This window comes from Microtus ochrogaster, unplaced genomic scaffold (assembly GCF_000317375.1).
Source record: "Microtus ochrogaster isolate Prairie Vole_2 unplaced genomic scaffold, MicOch1.0 UNK126, whole genome shotgun sequence".
NCBI lineage: Eukaryota > Metazoa > Chordata > Mammalia > Rodentia > Cricetidae > Microtus > Microtus ochrogaster.
In genome coordinates, this window is record NW_004949224.1 from 750670 (window position 1) to 770044 (window position 19375).

The following is a 19375-nucleotide window of genomic DNA, read 5'->3' on the forward strand; positions in this document are numbered from 1 at the left end:
TGCAGCAGCCCGCGCCCCACGGAGGGGGCGGTGCCCGGGCCGCCAGTCCCGCTGACGCCACATAGGCAGACATCACCTCAGCGGCGAGCGGTGCAATCACAGAGCGCTTCGCCTCTGCCTCCGCCGCCTCCAGCGGGCTGGTCTCGAGATCCCTCCGCCAGGACCTCCCGTGCCCGCTCCCGGCGCTGTGTTCCTGGGGATCAAGGGCCCTCGTGGCCCGCGGTCCTCAGGCCGTGGCCGTGTCTGCAGCGATCACTTGCTTGCCCGAACCCCAGTGCCACAGGCAAAGCCCACTCCCTCAGGGCCCCTCGGTGGCGCAAGGATCCCCGAGGTCAGAGGGGGCGTGGCCGCCAGCAGGCCCCGCCCTGTCTGTGACGTGCCGGTGGCGCGCGGCGGGCCGCGGGTGTGGGAGGTACCCGGGCCTGTAGAGACCCGGAGGCCGGGGCCGCCTTGCGACGCCCACTATTCGGCTTCTCCTGCTACATCTTTTCGGAGAAGCAGCGGCGACCTCGGCCTCCAGCTCGTCCAGGGGGAGCGACGCGGCGGCCGGCCGGGATGGTGTTCCTGGGCTTGTTGCAGTCGGGCGGCTTGGTGCTGGGCCAGGCGATGGAGCAGGTGACAGGAGGCAACCTGCCCTCCACGCTGCTTATCGCCTGCGCCTTCACGCTCAGCCTGATCTACCTGTTCCGCCTCGCAGTGGGCCACATGGTCCAGCTGCCCGCCGGGGCGGTACGTGCACCTCAGGGGTCCTCGTTCTGTGCCTGGGTCAGCCTTGCGGTGGAGGGTTGCTGGGGGCCCGGGTGGTGGCTGCAGACGCCGGTGTTGCAGGCGATCCTGATCTTTGCTTTCGGTAGTGGGGTCGTTGGAATCCGAATTCGGGGCTGTGCTGGCCGCCGCAGTTTCTGCCGTGGCAGTAACTTGCTTTGACCATCTGACTAGGCTCTCGCTTTGCAGCGTTTGTAGTTATAGCGATGGAAGTGCAGACTGGTGTGTGTGGCCTTTTGGATGAAGTTGGCTGGTCTTGGACGTGACTGTAACTGCAGAACGCTGTACTGGCTTTGCTGTTTCCTTTCGAGGTGTTCAGGATTTTTGTGAGGGCCTTGGTGGCGAGTAATATGGGCAACAGCGGCGCCCCGGTGGCCGTCCCTCTCTCTATTGCCTTGTGTGTTTAGTATCCTGTGGGCTATTGGAGGTAATGGCTATTAATATCAGTGTCAGGGAAATTGTGGCCAGTTCATAAGTGCCTGAGGAGAGTGTGATACTGTTAAAATAATCTAACCTAGCACTACAGCAAACCCCGAGCTCCAAGTCTCCCAAATGTTATTTGATGAATGCCCTTTGTAATCAACATTTGGAAGCTATGGAAATCACTCCTTTGAAACCGACAATGGAATGTAAGAACGGCACTGTATCCAGCATTAAATCCTAACCAAGTTGCTTTTAAAATTACTTTTGTTTCAACCCGAACAAGCACTAGACAGTTACTATTTCTTACTTTTATTAGATATGCTATGTTAAAAGCATTTTTTTTGGGCGGGGCCTTATTGTAACCCAGGGTGGCGGCGGTGGAACTTGCTCTGTAGGCAAGGCTCACCTTGGCGCATCTTCCAGCCTTCACTCCTTGGGTGGTGAGTTTGAAAGTGTGCTTCTACATTGCTTTGAGGAGATTGTGTTTACCACTGGAAAGACAAAGGTACCTTATTCTAAAGTGCTGTGAGGTTTTGCTGTTTTGAGACCACCAAAGATGAGAGGAACATCATCTATTTTCATCGTTGCACGTTTTTTTTCCTCGCAGAGTCTTGGCAATCTGAAGATCTTATTTGGTGGCATCTAAAGCCCTTTTAAGACAAGCACTACAAAATTCCTGCTGGAGAAGGTCCGTTCTCTCAAATATTGATGATTCTAGTTATTTGCAGTCAGAGAAGCATGACAAACTTCCGTTTCCCTGTAAATGTGAGAAACATTTTCTTTTCTGTAGTTTACTATTTGGCTTTTTCTGTTTCAGAAAAAGTCAAGCAAGACTCTGGGATTGAAAGGAGTGCTCGTAGACTGCAGAAACTTTGCAAATGCAGTCAACTCTCCCCTTGTTTGCTCCACCTTTTTGCCTGAAGCCTCAATAATATTGGACGTTTTTTGTTAGCTACCGCTGTTCAAAATTGCAGTGCCTTTCTGCCTAGTCATTTCTATTTTGAATTCTTTTTGACTATACTTTCTCTAAAATATACTTATTTTTTTAAAACAGTAATCTCAAGCTGGCTCTCTAACAACTCTTAATTAAATGAAAATGAAAATTTCTTTTCTTTTTTTTTTTGCAGAAAAGTCCACCGTACATTTTCTCTCCAATTCCATTCCTTGGCCATGCAATAGCATTTGGGAAAAGTCCAATTGAGTTCCTGGAAAATGCATATGAGAAGGTAAGCCTTTTAAAAAATCAGAGGTGGAGAAACTAGTTTAGAGAAGTGCTTTTCTTTTAAATGGAAGCGCATTAAATAAATGTTGTACCCTCTCTGCATATTGGCATTATTGGAAACATCTCTGGTTTAAGAGATAAAAGGCCGTGTTGACCTGTTTAGCTTCCCAGAGTGTTTGTCCTGGGTTAGTCTCTACAATGTGAAGAAACCTGTCGTTCTAACAATTATGTTTTAAAAAATAGTTTTAAATTTTATTTTCACTATTTATAGTCAAAGCTGACTTTTATCACTTTTCTTAATCATGTATCTTTGGGATTTTCTGTCTTTTTTCTATTGCTCTGTCGATCCAGTGTGATTTCACTCTCCACTTGGACAATGGAGATATTTAAGTCCTTGAAGCTTTCCTCTGCAAACAGTGCTTTTGCATAGACCTCTTGTTAATCACTTCACTTGTTAATTATTTCAATTAATTACTTAAGAGAACTCTCTCCTTTGTTGTAATATAATTTAAAATTGTCTTTAAGAATTTCATAAGTGTACATATTGTATTTTGATCGTATTTACTTCCACTCCACTTTTCCCATTCCTCCTTGATTTTTTTCCCCCCATGTCTCCCTCTGAACTTTATGTTATTTTTTAAAAAATAAAGCACTCAGTGCAATTCGTGCTGTTTGTATATGCATGGGTGTGGGGCCATCCATTAGAACATGGTGAACCTGCTTCGGGCCACACTCTTAAAACCTGACTCTTCAGCCCCTAGCAGCCATGAATTGTCAGTAGGTTGGGGCTTGCATGTCACTCCTGCATCCAAAGTGTTTTCAACACTTTCCTTTTAAGATTTGGTTTTAGTTGTTTGGAAAGCCTTTGTGTCTCTGATAGTTTGTGCGTCTAAATGCAGCTGTTTGCCAAGGCCAGAAGAAGGCATTAGATCTCTAGAGTGTTGTAATAGGAGCAGCGAGGCTGCGTCCCCGGCACCCGGCCGCCCGCACGGCTAGCTTTACCCGAAATAATTACACAGAAACTATTCTTTTAAACACTGCCTGGCCCATTAGTTCCAGTTTCTTATTGGCTAGCTCTTACATATCGATCTAACCCATTTCTAATATTCTGTGTAGCCCACGAGGTGGATTACCAGGAAAGATCTTAACCTGCGTTTGTCTGGAGTGGGAGAATCATGGCGACTCCTTGACTCAGCTTCTTTCTCCCAGCATTCAGTTCTGTTTACTCCACCCACCTAAGGGTTGGCCTATCAAATGGGCCTAGGCAGTTTCTTTATTAATTAACCAATGAAAGCAACAGATTAGAAAGAAATCACTCCCACATCACTAGAGCTATAGCTACAGCTGGCAGCTACCCAGTGTGGGTGCTGGGAACCGAACTCAGGCCCTCTGCAAGAGCAGAACACAGAGCCAGCTCCCCAGTCTCTGTTCTTATACTGCACTTGTCCTGTCTTACTTGTGCAAGACCTTTTGTTGTAATGATTCTTTGACATCATTCAATTCATGGATTCTGGAGATCAAACTCAGGTTGTCAGATTTGATGGCAAATGATTTTACCCATAAGCCATCTCATCAGCCGCAATAAATTAGTTTTTAACAAAAAGGAAAAGTTATATTCTTATAAATGCTTATTAAAGAATTCTATATAGTCAACATAAAGCAAAACAATAATTAAAAACAACTCGCATATTACCTATATATTCAATAATGTAGAGCAACTGACTGAGCTAACAGTAGCACCTAATGATCAAATACATTAGAATTCTGATGTTTTGCGTAGTAGAAAATATTTTCAGGATAAACTGTGGAGAAGAACAAACCATTATATTTATGCTGCTTTTGTGATGAAGACAGGAGGTGTAATATGGCCAGATGAAAACAGCTGCTTAAAAGTTCATGAGTATTTGGAACTTTTCCTTTTATTCTGTGATGTAAGGAGTGTTTTTTTTCACATTACTTTTCTTTTTTAGTATGGTCCTGTATTCAGCTTTACCATGGTGGGCAAGACGTTTACTTACCTTCTGGGGAGTGACGCAGCTGCACTGCTTTTCAATAGTAAAAATGAAGATCTGAATGCGGAGGATGTCTACAGTCGACTGACAACTCCCGTATTTGGGAAGGGCGTTGCATATGATGTGCCAAATGCAGTAGGTGGCATGTCTGTCTCGGACAAAACACAACCCTAAACTATAGTAGAGTAGTTACATCTAGTTACGTAATATTACACATTGTAATGCAGGACTAATTTAAGAAATTAGAGATTTTGTGATATTTAAAAAGAAACTATGGGGAGCTGTTTAAGGGATGAGTATTTTATTTTATATTTGTTGTCAAGGCTAAACAAATTTTTAAATGGTTTTCCTATACAAAGAAATAGACTCAACCATAATTTAGCATATTGGGATTTGACTTGAGAAAGGAACAAGAAAATACCATTATTCATCAAAAGGACTTCTTACTACTGCTTGGGAGTTTAGTCCAAGAGCTTGGAGTTGAAAATTGTTGACATCAGAACTCTTCTTGAGCTATCTGTGGTGACTCATATCTGCGATCCCAGCATTTGGGAAATTGATGCAGGAGAATCTTGAGTTCAAGCCCAACATGGACTGTAGTGTGAGACCTGATCTTTAAAAAAAAAAATCCTTTTAATTTGTCTACTCTGGGTATGGAATATTTTCATATTATCTTTACCTGCTCCCAAATTAGCATATTGGTGTGTTATGAGTAGAACATAATTAGGTAATGGGGATGGCAGTGAAGAGTCAATTTTAATATTTCTGGGGTTAGGAGTAGTAGAAGAAAGTCTCCCCTTTTGTAAAAGCAATGGTTTTCAAAAATTTTTGCTCAGATTTATCTCTTTATTATTTTAAATATTTTATTAGAATTTTTAAAGTTTAAATGCCTCAAAGGGCTATTAGTTCAAAAATTATTTTATTTAGGCTGTTCTAAATTTCTGGAAGATGGTGTCAATGATGAATGATATCTAGAAATGTGATGAGAACATAGTTGAAGGAGGACATAGTGAAGTGTAATGAACTTTTGAGAAAGTGTATTAAGTGGTTTGGGTTGGAGATTAGAATACAACTAAGATCTGGGAGTGGGTCTCTGAATAAAGAGTGGTGGGACATTAAAAGGTGAGAGGTAGGATTCCTGATGGATCATTTTCTAGGATCCAGGGAGAGGAACCCCTTCCCATTTTTTTTTTTTTAAGTTTCCATATGTGGTTTAGTTTTTAGAAATCCTGTTATTGTTTTTGTTTTCAAATTTAAGAATTTTTTTTTGTTATGTAGCTAGAATAATCTGACGTATCTTAGAATAAAATAAAAAAATGTATTTTAATGTTGTGTACCCTTAATTTTTTTTAAAGGTGTTTTTGGAGCAGAAGAAAATGTTAAAAAGTGGCCTTAACATAGCCCACTTTAAGCAGTATGTTTCTATAATTGAAAAAGAAACAGAGGAATACTTTCAGAGTTGGGGAGAAAGTGGAGAAAGAAGTAAGCAAAATCATTACATTGGTCCTATTCTTTTCTGTTTATGTGTGTGTGCAGAACAAAGTATAATATGTGTAGAACTGCTGTGTATCTAATGGTTTGGGAAGTGTGGATGACTCTGCAGTTGTAACACCAAATGCAGACTTTAGTGTGCACTTCTAAGTATTGTCTTCTGAGAGCAGAAGTTGGTGTATCTATACCAGGAGCAATATCTGCTTATAGGCCAGTGGGGCCGAGGCAGCAGGTCACCACCTCCTGATGTTGGCCGTAAGCTCCCATAAAAGATGTAGGAACTTGAATATCTCTATACCTGAAGCTGCTGTGATGATGTGTTTTCTAGTCACAGAAGGCGCTGATGTACACATTAGAATGCCTATTGTTTGTTTATTTGTGAAGGCCCTTGCTGTATAGTCCAGCTAGCTTCAAACTGGGGCCAGAGGGGCAGTGTGGCTTCGGTTTATTGCCTCCAGAGTTTTGCACAGCTATGTAGCTGTCTGAAGACTTTGGAGGATGAATAGGATTCATAAATATTGGATATATTCCAATTTTTATATATCCATTTTTTTCCTTCACAATTTCTTTATATATTAAATTATTTTAAAAGATTTTTGAAAATTGTAATGAGAATGATCTTTTCTTCCTCTTAGATGTGTTTGAAGCGCTTTCTGAGCTCATAATTTTAACAGCTAGCCATTGTTTACATGGAAAGGAAATTAGAAGTCAACTCAATGAGAAGGTGGCCCAGCTGTATGCAGATTTGGATGGAGGTTTTAGCCATGCTGCCTGGCTGCTGCCAGGTTGGTTGCCTCTGCCCAGTTTCAGGTATGGATAAGGAGCACTTTGCACTTGTTGCTGTGCTGTTTGTGTACTTTCTGATTTGGGCTGATTAGGAGCCTCCCTTTTATAAGAATTCAAGACAGTTTATATAGTGAGTTCATTTAAAGAAAGCTTTATTTTATTGAGAAGGTAGTTTGTTGTCTCTTGTAATATTTTGCTTACCTAATATGTCTTCTTACTCCAAGAAGTCTCTAAGCTGTACTTAGAGCCATGACCTTTCTAAAGCACTTGTTTGAAAGCCTTGCTGGCTTTTCAGTACTTCTCTTGTGCCCTTTCTTTTGGCTGTTTGTGCATTTATTTGATTTTGTTTGTCTCCTTGCTAACGGTACTGTAGTTTACTTAAGGGCAGTAACTGCCTCTGATTCAAAGCAACCTGGTCTTTAGGACTTGGTGTGGAGCTCAGGTCTTAATAACTGTTTGCTTTCCTCCCTTTCTAGGTTGTTTCTGTTTATGTGAGATGGAATTAAACTATTATCTTTGTTCCATTGATATCCACCCCTTTATTTATTTTTGTTTGTTTTTTTGTTTCGAGACAGGGTTTCTCTGTGTAACATTCCTGGTTGCACTGGAACTCTCAGAGATTCATCTTTCTCCTTAGCGCTAGGATTAAAGGCGTGTGCCACCACCATGTGGCTCACACCTTCTATTTTGCTGCCAAATAAAGGCTATTACAGTGAAAGAGCAAGCACAGGGAGGATCCCTGGAAATCAGCATTTATAAGAAACTGCAGTAAAAAAAAAAACAAAAAACAAAAAACAAAGCAACCGAAAAGAAATGCTTGTGTGTATATTGTGCTGGCATGCACCACACTGCTCCTCACCCATAGTTTCTCTGACATACATCGTCTTGTTTCTGTCCTCCATTTCTTGGTTCTTGTCAAATTTCTAGCGCTTCATGTTATAGCCTGATCTTTCCCTGTTTTACTCAAACCAACTGGTTTAGTGAAATTATTCCATGTACTTTTAATTTTTTGTTACTAAACCTTGGGCATACTAAACACATGTTCTACCTCTAAGTCAGAGACCTACTATTTACTTACTTATTTAAACGTTATGCCCTCATCCCTCTTTTTTACTCACATTATGATGTTGAAATGGAATCTTCCTTTCTGTGTGTATTATCTCAATTGTCTTCAACAGTAGTGCTTTAAGTGAAATAAGGCAGTTTTCATTAGAGAGTTTGATAGGCTTTTAGGAGTCAGTATTTTTTAAAATAAAGATTTTATCTTTGCCTCTTGTCTCTCTCTCTCTCTTTTGTCTCTCTGTGTGGTGTGTCTTGTGTGTGTGCACACCTGAGTGCTGGTATTTGCAGAGGCTAGAGGCATTATCTGTCAGCTCAAACAGCCGGTAACACCAGCTCCAAGATTTCTGCTGTTTGAGCTGTCAGATGTGGGTTCTTGGAATTCAACTCCCAATCTCTGTAAGAGCTCTACTGAACTACTGAGCCATCTTCTCCACCTCAATATTGCATGGTTTTAGAGTCTTGTTGTTGCTCACTAGCTGTGTGGATTGAGTGGAGTCTCTTATGAATTGGAGGCAATGAGCACACTGATCAAAAGAAAGGTTTTGAAGCTGGAGCATGTGTTTTGACACAAGGACTTTTCTTCATGCAAAAAAAAATATGCAGTTATAGAAAGTGAGAAGTAGAGTAAAATCCTATGAAAGCCAGTGCGGCTTGGTAGCTTTGAGGATTGATTTGGAAAAATTAGACCCTTATGTTAATTTAGACTTGTGTTATGTTGAACTGGAAAATGCTTGTAAGGCAGTGTCATGCCTATTTATCTAGGTCGTGTGTTAGCAATATGAGCTATGTTGACTAGCTTTGCACTAAAAACTGTCAGCATGACTACAATGTGAGTTCACAACTCATTTTTGTTGACTTAGTTTTCTGTCCTGCCTGATTCCTGCAGTTGTTAAGTCCCAAAGAATCACACAGAGGTCTGCATCAATTGTAAACTGATTGGCCCAGTATCTCAGGCTCTTCTTATTAATTAATTCTTATAGCTTATATTAGCCCATAATTCTTGTCTGTGTTGGCCACGTGGCTTGGTACCTTTTTCGGCAAGGCAGTCACATCTTGTGTCCTCTGTGTCTGGGTAACAACTGCAGGCTGAGCTTTCCTATTCCCAGAATTCTCCTGTTCTCGTCGCCCTGCCTCTACTTCCTGCCGGGTTGCCCACCTATACTTCCTGTCTGGCTACTGGCCAGCAGTGTTTTATTAAAATACAATTGACAAGGTATAAACCATTGTCCTACAGCACCTTTTTTTCTGGTTCTAAGTTTTACTTAGGTTAGTAAACTAATGTTTTATGTTTGTTATTAGTTTAGAATGTGAGTCTATAGAATAATTACTCTATTGAAAATACTCTGGTTTTAAATTGTAGACGCAGGGACAGAGCCCATCGAGAGATCAAGAATATTTTCTATAAGGCCATCAAGAAACGCAGGCAGTCCGAAGAAAAAGTTGATGACATTCTCCAAACTTTACTAGACTCTACATACAAGTAAGAACTGTCAGAAACTACAACTTGTACATGAAAATGTAGATTACTGGTATTTCTGGTTAGAGTGGGTTTATAAATTGGTACTTGTAAATTGTAGAGACACGAAGCGCTGGGCCCTTGTGCCTTATTGCAACCCCAGAAGCAGGCATAGGTAACATCGGCAAATAAACTGGAAGGAAGTCTTCCACATCTTGCTTTCTCCTGGTTGGTCTTTTTTTTTGGGGGGGGGGAGACCCTGATTGGTAGTAGGTAAAAAGAGAGTTGATTATGTCCATAAATTGTATTAATGTTAAGTGTGTGGTTCATCCCCAGGGACGGGCACCCTCTGACAGATGACGAGATAGCGGGGATGCTCATTGGACTCCTGCTGGCAGGACAGCACACCTCCTCCACCACCAGTGCCTGGATGGGCTTCTTTTTGGCCAGAGATAAACCGCTTCAAGAAAAGTGCTACTTAGAACAGAAAGCAGTGTGTGGTGAGGACCTGCCTCCCTTAACTTATGAGCAGGTTTGTGCACAGTTTGAGGCCTTCTGTTCACTATAGCTCCAACTGCTGATAGGCTTTCAGAGACTTTTCTACAAGCTTAGGGAACAGTAAGAGCTAAGTGATTGCTTCTCTAAACTTCACAGGTGGATTTCGTACTGAGGCTTTAGTGTGCTCTACCCTGTTGCTTTGCTGCCTAGCTTTAACGTCTGGCCTCTGGACGTGGACTATATCATATATATGTTGTGGTTTTTTATAAAGTGTAGGAGCTTTGGAGTACATGAAATTCTGTGGCCTGTGTTTGAGTAGAAATGATATAAGACACCGAGCTTGCTGGGCAGGAAAACAGGAGAGGACTCATTCACTGAATAACTAGGCAGCTACTTTTGAAGCACGCCCTGGTCTTATCCTTTTTTATTATATTTTGTTTAGATACTTTATTAAAATGGTATGTTACATCCAGATATTCTTACATTCCTGAGGTAAATCCATATATATGTATGTATATATGTTTCTCAATTTTTTATATAAGCATAGTATATACATATATATATATTATAGACATATATAATAGAGGATATACAGCTGTAATTTTATTGTATCATCTTTGACTGGTAATATGCCAATTACCTCTTACGAATTAACTTCTTTTCCTACTAGTTAACCTTAACTACTCAGAGGGTCTGATGATTCCCCATTATTAATCTTTTAAAAATGCCCCAGTACTTCCTGCCATCACTATATGAACCTTTGGATTACATTTTTTTTCTCTCTTTCTTTCTTTCTTTCTTTCTTTCTTTCTTTCTTTCTTTCTTTCTTTCTTTCTTTCTTTTTTTCTTGAGAGAGAGTTTCACTGTGTAGCTCGTGATTGGTTTAGAACTTACTATGTAGACCAGGCTGACCTCAACTTAAGAGATACCTGCATTGACCTCCTGAGTGCTAGTGGCTGGTGAATATTTAATGACATCCAAGCTGTAACAGAGGGATAAGGTTCATCCATGTTGGAGCATGTGTCAGTATTTTAATATTTGTCCCCAATAATATTCTGTAATAGGCACATAGTGCATATTACTTATCATTTGTCCATTTTTTACATATTTGGGTTATCTCCACTTTATGAGGTCCATACCTAGGAGTGAGATTGCTGGGTCATACAGCAATACATGTTGATGTATTGAACTTCTAAAATGTTTTCCAAACATTTGCTCAGTTTTTAACTTTGTCAGCAGCATTGTGTTCTGATGTTTACGATTCTCCTGGCTGTAATGTATGTGACGTGGTCTTTTGAGCTAAGTAACTTTCCCCTGATGACTGAGTATTTTAAGATGTTTTCTTAGGAGACTGTCTGTTCAGATCCTGTCTCTTTATAATAAGGCTGCCTTTCACTGTCCTGAGCAGGTGTGTGTTTACAAAAGGTGTGAAGACTTACTTACCCCTCTGTTTTCTTCTTAGTTTCCTTCTACTTTTTGGTCTTTGTCCTGTTTTGAATTAAACTTGAATATAATGTGAGATAAGAACCCTTGTGCCTGTTCTGTGTGTAGAGATCCATTTATCCCAGCACTGTGTGTTGAAAAGACTACTTTCCCCCAGAACGGGCTTGTCAAAAATTTATTGGCCACAAATTTAAGGCTTTATTTCTGAACTCTGAATTCCATTCTATCAAGATGAGTGTCTAGCTTATGAGTTAACTATATGTTTACTTCTGTAAGTTTTAAATTTCAGAGTGTGGCTCTAATCTTTTCCAACTATTATAGTTATTCCTAGTTTATTCAATTTTTACTAGAAGTTTAGAGGAGATGGGGGGAGCTGGAGGGGGGAGGGAGGGGGAATTGTGGTGGGTATGTAAAATAAAATCTAAAAAGAATGTTAGAGTCAGCTTGTCAATTTCTGTGAGCTTGTGATTGAATGCACCACATTTGGGAGTACTGCCATCCTTCTGTTTTAGACACAACTCCATGAACATGGCGTCATGGTGTAACTTTTCCTTATTTTTGGTCTTTTAATTTCTTCCAACATTTTTATTTTTTATTTATTTTTTACTTAACCTTTGTTAAGCCTATTTTTATTCTTTCAATGCGTTGTTTCTTATTTATTGTGTGCGCTGTGTGCCTGTGTGTGCCATGGTGCCCAGGAGGTGGCAGAGGGCAGCACGGAGGAGCTGCTTCTCTCCACTGCATGCATCATCAAGCTTGGCAGCAAATGCCTTTTCCTGCTGAGCCGTCTTGCCGGCCCTTAAGTATTCTTTTTATGTTCATTCTCATGCCAGTTCAAATCTGCTATTGATCTACTCTAGTGAAAGTCTTACTTATATCTTCCAGTTGCAGAATTTTTATAATTTTTTTAAAAAACTATTCTCTATTTCATGAGGTATTGTTATATAGTTTCATACTTTAATTCTTTAGGCCTAATTTTGTTCTTTGAAGGTATTTATAATAGTCCGTTTAAATTCATTTAGTAAATTCAGTGTGTTTCCTTATTGGAGGTTGTGGTCATGGCTGCCCATTTCCTTTTGAGGGTTGCAGGATGGGCAGTTAGAACTGCGGGTCTGCTCCCTGAGGTCAGCTGGTAGCTGCTGAGAATGTTGGAGAGGGAGAGGAAGGGTCAACAGAGCAGTGGCCAACAAGGAAAATGGACACACCCCGTGTGCCTCCAAGTGGCTTCTGACTGCTATCCCATTGGTGATTTCTGTTCTCTTCCTATATTACTAAATTTTAATACTCTATAAGAAGCTAGTTGCTTTAGTTTAAAAAAAATCCAATTTAATGATAGTTCCCATTAATCTTCCTTTCGTGGTATATATGAACTGTAGTTGTAGTTCTTAGTTTCCTTTTTTTTTTAAGTTTCTAATATTTTTGTTGAATTTGCTACATTGCAAAGCAATAGCAGCTCTAGAAATGAGATCCCTAACCCCGAGGTTTGTTCCTTCTGCAGGGTTTGTAAACGTGTGTGATCCTGTCTATGTTCAGTGACTCTCATAAACAGATGAATAGGGTTCTATGATGTCTGCATTCATCTGTATTCAGTGAACTCTCCTGTTTATTTCTGTGGCCACATAGTGATTAGAGACTTTGTAAATCTTTTTTGTTGTTGTTTTGTTTGAGATAATCATCTCACTATGTCTTTCTGACTGGCCTGGAACTCATTGTGTAGACCAGCCTGGCTTTAAACTCCCAGATATCTGCCTGCCTCTGGGATTAAAGATGCTGCCATTCCTGAGCGTATCAATTAGAGATTTTTTTATTAATATTTATTTATTTATTATGTATACAATATTCTGTCTGTGTGTATGTCTGCAGGCCAGAAGAGGGCACCAGACCTCATTACAGATGGTTGTGAGCCACCATGTGGTTGCTGGGAATTGAACTCAGGACCTTTGGAAGAGCAGGCAATGCTCTTAACCGCTGAGCCATCTCTCCAGCCCCAGTTAGAGATTTTTTAAACTGTCTTGGACTCAGCTTTTACTGAGGAGCTATGCATGTTCATGGCATGTTATCAAGAGTGCGGCAGGAGGTTACAGTGGTATGTGCTGGTCAGCCCAGGTGGGAGACTGGATCTCTGTCACGTCTGTGCTGCTTTCCTGTGCAATGCATGCGGCTTCATGTTAAGGACTTTCAGGGTCTCTTGTCAACATTTCATTTTCATTTTCCAGGTGTTAAGTATCTGGTTTTATTAATTGTACCACTACCTCAGGTACTTATAGTATTAAACAATGTCTGCTGGATATTTCTTTTTTGTTTTTTCAATATAAGTTCTCAATTTAGCCAAGGCTGCCTCAGCTTCTGGATGTGGGAGGGAGGTGCTGCTCTGTCTGGCTCTTCTCGGCATATTTGCTCTGCCCTCTCTGAATAGCGAGGCTGTAGCTGCTGTGCTTTGCTTTCCAAGGCTCCCACTGATCTGCAGTGTAAGGTAACACCAAGCTTGCTTTGCTCACCAACATACAGCATTGTTTTTTTCTTGAACAAACTTATGGTAGATTGTTATATGCCTTTGTCTAATTTGTCAGAGTTTTGAAAAAGTTGGCACTCATGATTGAAAATCTCAGTTTTTCAAAGAGTGAATTTTTTTTGGTCCTTAACCATATAGTTGCCCCTCTCCGTGTTATTTTGGCCCCCACTTTTTCCATTGACGGAGTAACCTTTCCAGCCATTATGAATTAGTTACCACTGCCCTTTTACTCTAACACTGGCTAGAAAATTAAAATAATTTTCTCCTACTGTGGAGGTATGGTGAATATTTGTGTGTGTGTGTGAGGAAATACCAGAGATAATCCTTGATTTTTTTTTTTTTTTAAGCTGAAGGATCTGAATTTGCTTGACCGATGCATAAAAGAAACATTAAGACTGAGACCTCCTATAATGACCATGATGAGGATGGCCAGGACCCCTCAGGTAAGTCTCGGCTAGATTTCCCTGCCGAGGGCCCAGTTTCAGAGAGAATATTTTAAATTATACACGTAAAAACCATTATTATTATAGATGTATGAAAATCGTTACATAATTACAAATAGTAAACATGCAACTCTAATTCTAATTCTGTTATTACTTTTTATTTAACAATTGCAGTTTTTAAAGATTAGAGGTTCATTTCTTTGGCTTTAGATATAATATGGTATTTTGTAAAAATTATAAGTGTGAATTATATAGGTCAGATTATGAAAGGTTTTGAAATTCTACTCTGCTTTGAGCTGGGTTTGTATATATGCTTCTAGTTCAGTAGATAATTTCAGTTGGTTTATCATCTAGACAGTTTTTTAACGTATGTATCTCTAATGAGATGTCTTCTTTCTCACTGTAGACTGTGGCAGGGTACACCATTCCTCCAGGGCATCAGGTGTGTGTTTCTCCTACTATCAACCAAAGGCTGAAGGACTCCTGGGTAGAACGCTTGGACTTTAATCCTGACCGCTACTTACAGGATAACCCAGCATCAGGAGAGAAGTTTGCTTATGTGCCGTTTGGAGCTGGTAAGAGGGCTGCTTACATTTTAGGTTAAAGTGTTTGCCTCTGTTATTTGTTTTTCTTCAGTAAAACAACTTGGGGGTTGGGTGGAGAGATAGGGAAGGAGAGAGAAAGATTTTGGGAATTGACTCTGTAAAATCTGTAAAATATTTCCTAAGTCTAAGGATATATCTTTGTATAATGCTCCATTGCTCTGACCCACATCCTTATATTTGTTCCAAATATATGAAGACCTTGAAATTCAGATCGTTATTTAATAAGTACACTTAACATGAGATACACAGGATTGTAGATTAATAATTGAAAGGGCCCCTAGTTCTGCAGGTTTAGATTCTGTAATGAGAGAGGCAGCATCACTAAACTGGTGCCTGTTTCCACTGCTGTAACGCACCGGACTGGTCCTGCGCCTTATGCAGCTCCTGCGCCTTATGCAGCAGTACATTCCATTTGAGATGGTCCAGATCACGGTCTTGGCTTTTCTTCATCCCTGTGTTAATATTGTAGAGTTTCTATAGCTAACATAATCTGGGTGTCTAAAACCAAGATTGTCTGTCACCTTCCCATTCTGGAGGCCAATTGTCTGAAATCAAGGGTGTTGGCAGGGCCATGCTCTCTCTGAAGGCTTTGAAGAAGGGTTCTTGCTTCTTCCTAGTTCTAGAAGTTGCAATTCTTGGCTTGTGGCTGCATCTCACTCCAGCCACTGCTCTGTCTTTCCTATTTATTTATCTGTTTATACTTTTTATATAACATTGTAAGTAGTCAGAATTTATCAGTTCTTTTGTTGATTTAGTTAGGATACTTCTGGTTATTAACTTCTTACTTTAAACCAGACTTCTTGAATATGGACCAATGTTAAGTGGCTCCCTTAAATGTGGCTCCCACAAATAAATGCTTAAGGGGCTAAGCAAACATGGTGGTAAGCCGTGTTCAATTTTATTTTTTCTTTAGCAAAAAATATTTACAACAAAGATGTCCCAGTGTCTCCTCTCCCCTCCCCTCCCCTTTTCTCTTCTTCTCTCCTATTTTTTTTTTTTTTTTTTTTTTCGAGACAGGATCTTACTATGTACCTTTCAATGGCCCGGAGCTCTATCTGTAGAGTTCTTGTACAGGTTGGCTTCTAATTTATGGAGATCGGCTTGCCTCTGCTTCCTGAGTGCTGGGATTAAAGGCGTGCACCATAACGCTGGGCCCAGCCAAAATGTTCCAGACTTAAAACATTATGACATTGTCTTTTTCCAGCCTCATGTCATAAATGTGATTTCCTGTTCTTTACCAACCCTTAATGACTTTAGAATTGATGATCTGGGGTTGTCTTGAACTATTTTGATGTGAGAAAGGGATGAACTTGTGATTCTTAGATTCCCCTCACACCCATAGCTTAGTCTTGTTATCCCAGCATCTTCTCAGCTTGATGTAAGGCTGAGAACCAGATAGACATCAGATCCTTTCTGAACTCTGTTCTGTCCCCTTGATCTATTTGTTGGTCCTTGTCTAGAACCATACTGCACTGGTTCCGGGACCTCGAGTCATGTGATCAAATTTGAAATCAGCCTAAATTCTTCAGTGTAGTCCATGCTTAAGGTTGCTCTGGCCTTGTTTCCTTGTGCATTTCATAATTTCTCAGCTTTTGTAGATTTTGATTCTAGTATAGATGTTATTTTGGCTTTATTAAATCCCCTTCTGTTATCATTGTACTGGACAAAATGAATTTTGATTCACAGGATCACACTGGACATAACACCAGAGCTCTCCTGGGACCCATATTCTACACATACCCAAGCTAGATTACCATTTTATGATTTGAACCTTCTTTGTTTGTCCTCAATAATACTAAATTTCACAAAATGTTATCATAATCACCTTCATTTTCCTCCAACACTGGAAATTCCTGGGCTTTTTATAGTATCACTTTTTGTACAAGGTGTCATCGTTTTATTGTGCTGTTGCACATCCCCTGCTCATTTAAAACAAATGTCACTTCAGGCTGAGAGGGGTAAGAATTCAAAACTTTTTCTGATGAAAACCTTTTTCTTTTTTTAAAAACAGGACGGCATCGTTGTATTGGAGAAAATTTTGCATATGTTCAAATTAAGACAATTTGGTCTACTATGCTTCGTTTGTATGAATTTGACCTCATCAATGGATACTTTCCCAGTGTGAATTATACAACAATGATTCACACCCCTGAAAACCCAGTAATCCATTACAAAAGAAGATCAAAATGAAAAAGGAACAAGGAACCAGTGTGGGTTAATGACTGCAAGCGGCAGCTTGAGAGAGAATGAAGCTTATGAAACAACTTTCAGTGTGTACTGTTTTTTTGAGTGTGTAGTTCTGAAAGCCAGTTTGATTTTAATGTCTTATTAATGCAGGTGACTTTTAGCAAATCTAATGGCATTTGAAACAGTTTATAATAGTTTTGATAGGAATTCATGGAAGTCAAACTTTTGAGTTAGAAATTGTTTCGGGGAATCTAGATAGTTGGCTAGAGAATACAGTGTTCAGGTGTTAACTTCAGAAGCACACATTGCTCCAAGGAGACCACTTTCACGAGTGTATTCTGTAAGTTTAAAAGCCTAGTCAGAGTCTGCAAATTGTGTGTAAAAATGCGAAAGGGTAAAGAATAAGCTCCCTGCCAAAGCTTCAGATGAAAGCGAACACTAGTTAGATGGAGTGATGTGTCCTTTGAAATTTTAACTTGTAGCACAGGTGCAGGAAGATGGCCGAGACATCGGACCATGCCTTGATAGCCATGTTTCCTAAAAATAATAAATACTAAAAAGTGCTATGTTACCAGCTCCGCGTGGTCAAATTTTGGTGAATCTTTATGGGATTTGATTGTGATTGCTTGAGGTTCTTTGTATCCTCTCCAGAATGCAGTTAGAAAAGTTTCAATAAGATCTTGAGACCAGTGACTTCTGGGCTTTAGGTTGGAATGAGAAATGGTGATGACTGGTTGCATTCTGTGGGAGCTGTGTTCAGGAGCCCTAGCCTAACCAATTGTAACCATGGGCCCAACTCTGTGACATGCCTGTCATCATACTGGAGGAGTCAAGATGATTCTGTGCCCATGTTTGATGCTTGTGCCTAGCACTTAAGGCTGAGGCAGGAGGATTTTGAGTTTGAGACCAATGTAGGCTGCATAGCAAGACTGTCTCTCCCCTCCCCCCCAAAAAAGGAAAGAAATACCCTCTCCCAAATAACTTTTTTTCCCCTAAAGTATGTTACAGTTTTAAGAGGCTTAAAGACTCTGTATGAAGGCAAATCTCTGCTGTTAAAAGTTTTACATTAAAAATGTCTGACAAAAATTTAACTGGTCTATTCATGGATTTAAATTGTGTACACAGTGTAAGCACAGTTCAAAGGATCTGAGAATTTGGAAAATTAGATCCTATTTGTATGAATTAGACTCCTGTTGGTAATGCCTTTGGGTTATGAATTTAGGCAAGTCACTAGTGTTATCATCTCCTCGTGAGCAACCAGGTATTTTTTCAATAGTTGTTGAACTCACACTTTTTTTCTCCTTTTTGCTACAGTAGCTATTATACTACTTCTAGGTTATAGATGCTGTAGACTTAGATTTGTAGATTTGTGGCACAGAGTTGTGACTCTTGAGTAAGGCTGGCCTATTTACTGACTCGTTTTAGACTTTGACATATTTTCAGTGCTGGGATTAAATAAAGGGCCCAGGCATTAGAATTCAACAGATCAGTTACTGAGAATAACACAGCAGAGACCTAAGGCCGTAGGAGGTCGACAGTCCATCCAGCAGTGGGGCAGACTCAGCTGACAAGCACTTGTCCATCCACCTTTTTCCTAGAGAATGGCCTTGACTTGGCAACTGTATTAAAAGGTTTTTATGCACAATTTCCCCCTGCAGCTAGTTATTTTAGAGTAGCTTTTTCTATTTGTAGAAAGCTTAGTTGTTAATATGGAAAATAATATTAGAAATTCCCAGCAATATACAGCTTTGTGATTGTGTTCCTATAAAGACCATTACTAGTGAAACAATATCTTCCAGATGTAAAGAATAATGCTGCCATTTTAGGCAATGCTGTGCAAGTGGGGAAGAAACCCTCTGGAGAGCTGTATTCTCTGAGTTTCCCAGTTTGACTGACTTAGCAGGAGGCATCCTGAATTTTGCTGCACTCTTATTGATACAATTTAATATTCTTTGAGCTGATTTCTGTTTAGATTGTGAGGAGGCTTCTTTGGACACAAGAACACTAAATGTAATAAAATAGACTAATCATGACAATGCTAACATAAGAGTTGAAAACACTTACAATAGATAGTTCATACAAGGGCACACTGAAAATGTTCCGTAATGGAGGAAGAGAGAAACCCACTTTTTGGATCTTAAGTTTTCCTTATTAGAGATAAGAAACAAGATGATATGCTGTGGCTTAGTTAAAAATAAAAGTTCAAATACAGTATGGTGAAAGTGGTGAAGTCATTTTTATTTCAGTACTAAACAAAATATCCCAGTGAAGTTCAAATACTCTACCATTATACATAAATAGTTCTCTCCAAGTGATGGTTTGTCTTCAGCACCAGTAGCAAATATATTAGGCAGAAACATGAAGCCTTGTAGTAAAAAGTGTAGGAGCTACACATCTACCAGCATTGTCATTTGAAAACCTTTAAAACTCTTCACCCATCTGATACAGTTTATAGTTTAATCATTTAAAC

The 19375-nt window shown here is 40.0% G+C and overlaps 1 protein-coding gene across 2 annotated transcripts; it reads left to right on the top strand.

Annotated features, from left to right (window-relative positions):
* Positions 1-421: 421 nt before the first annotated feature.
* Positions 422-19114, top strand: LOC101995142 (lanosterol 14-alpha demethylase). Of its 2 annotated transcripts, XM_005371776.3 has the most exons (11): positions 652-729; positions 1796-1953; positions 2316-2414; positions 4381-4557; positions 5778-5904; positions 6549-6723; positions 9122-9241; positions 9554-9749; positions 14018-14113; positions 14520-14688; positions 16730-19114. In XM_005371776.3, the coding sequence occupies exons 2-11, from the start codon at positions 1897-1899 to the stop codon at positions 16906-16908; spliced, it is 1395 nt and encodes a 464-aa protein (XP_005371833.1). In that variant the 5' UTR covers positions 652-729; positions 1796-1896; the 3' UTR covers positions 16909-19114. The 2 variants fall into 2 exon arrangements, with proteins under 2 accessions (XP_005371832.1, XP_005371833.1); XM_005371775.2 differs by lacking the exon at positions 1796-1953 and having other exon boundaries at positions 422-729.
* Positions 19115-19375: the final 261 nt, after the last annotated feature.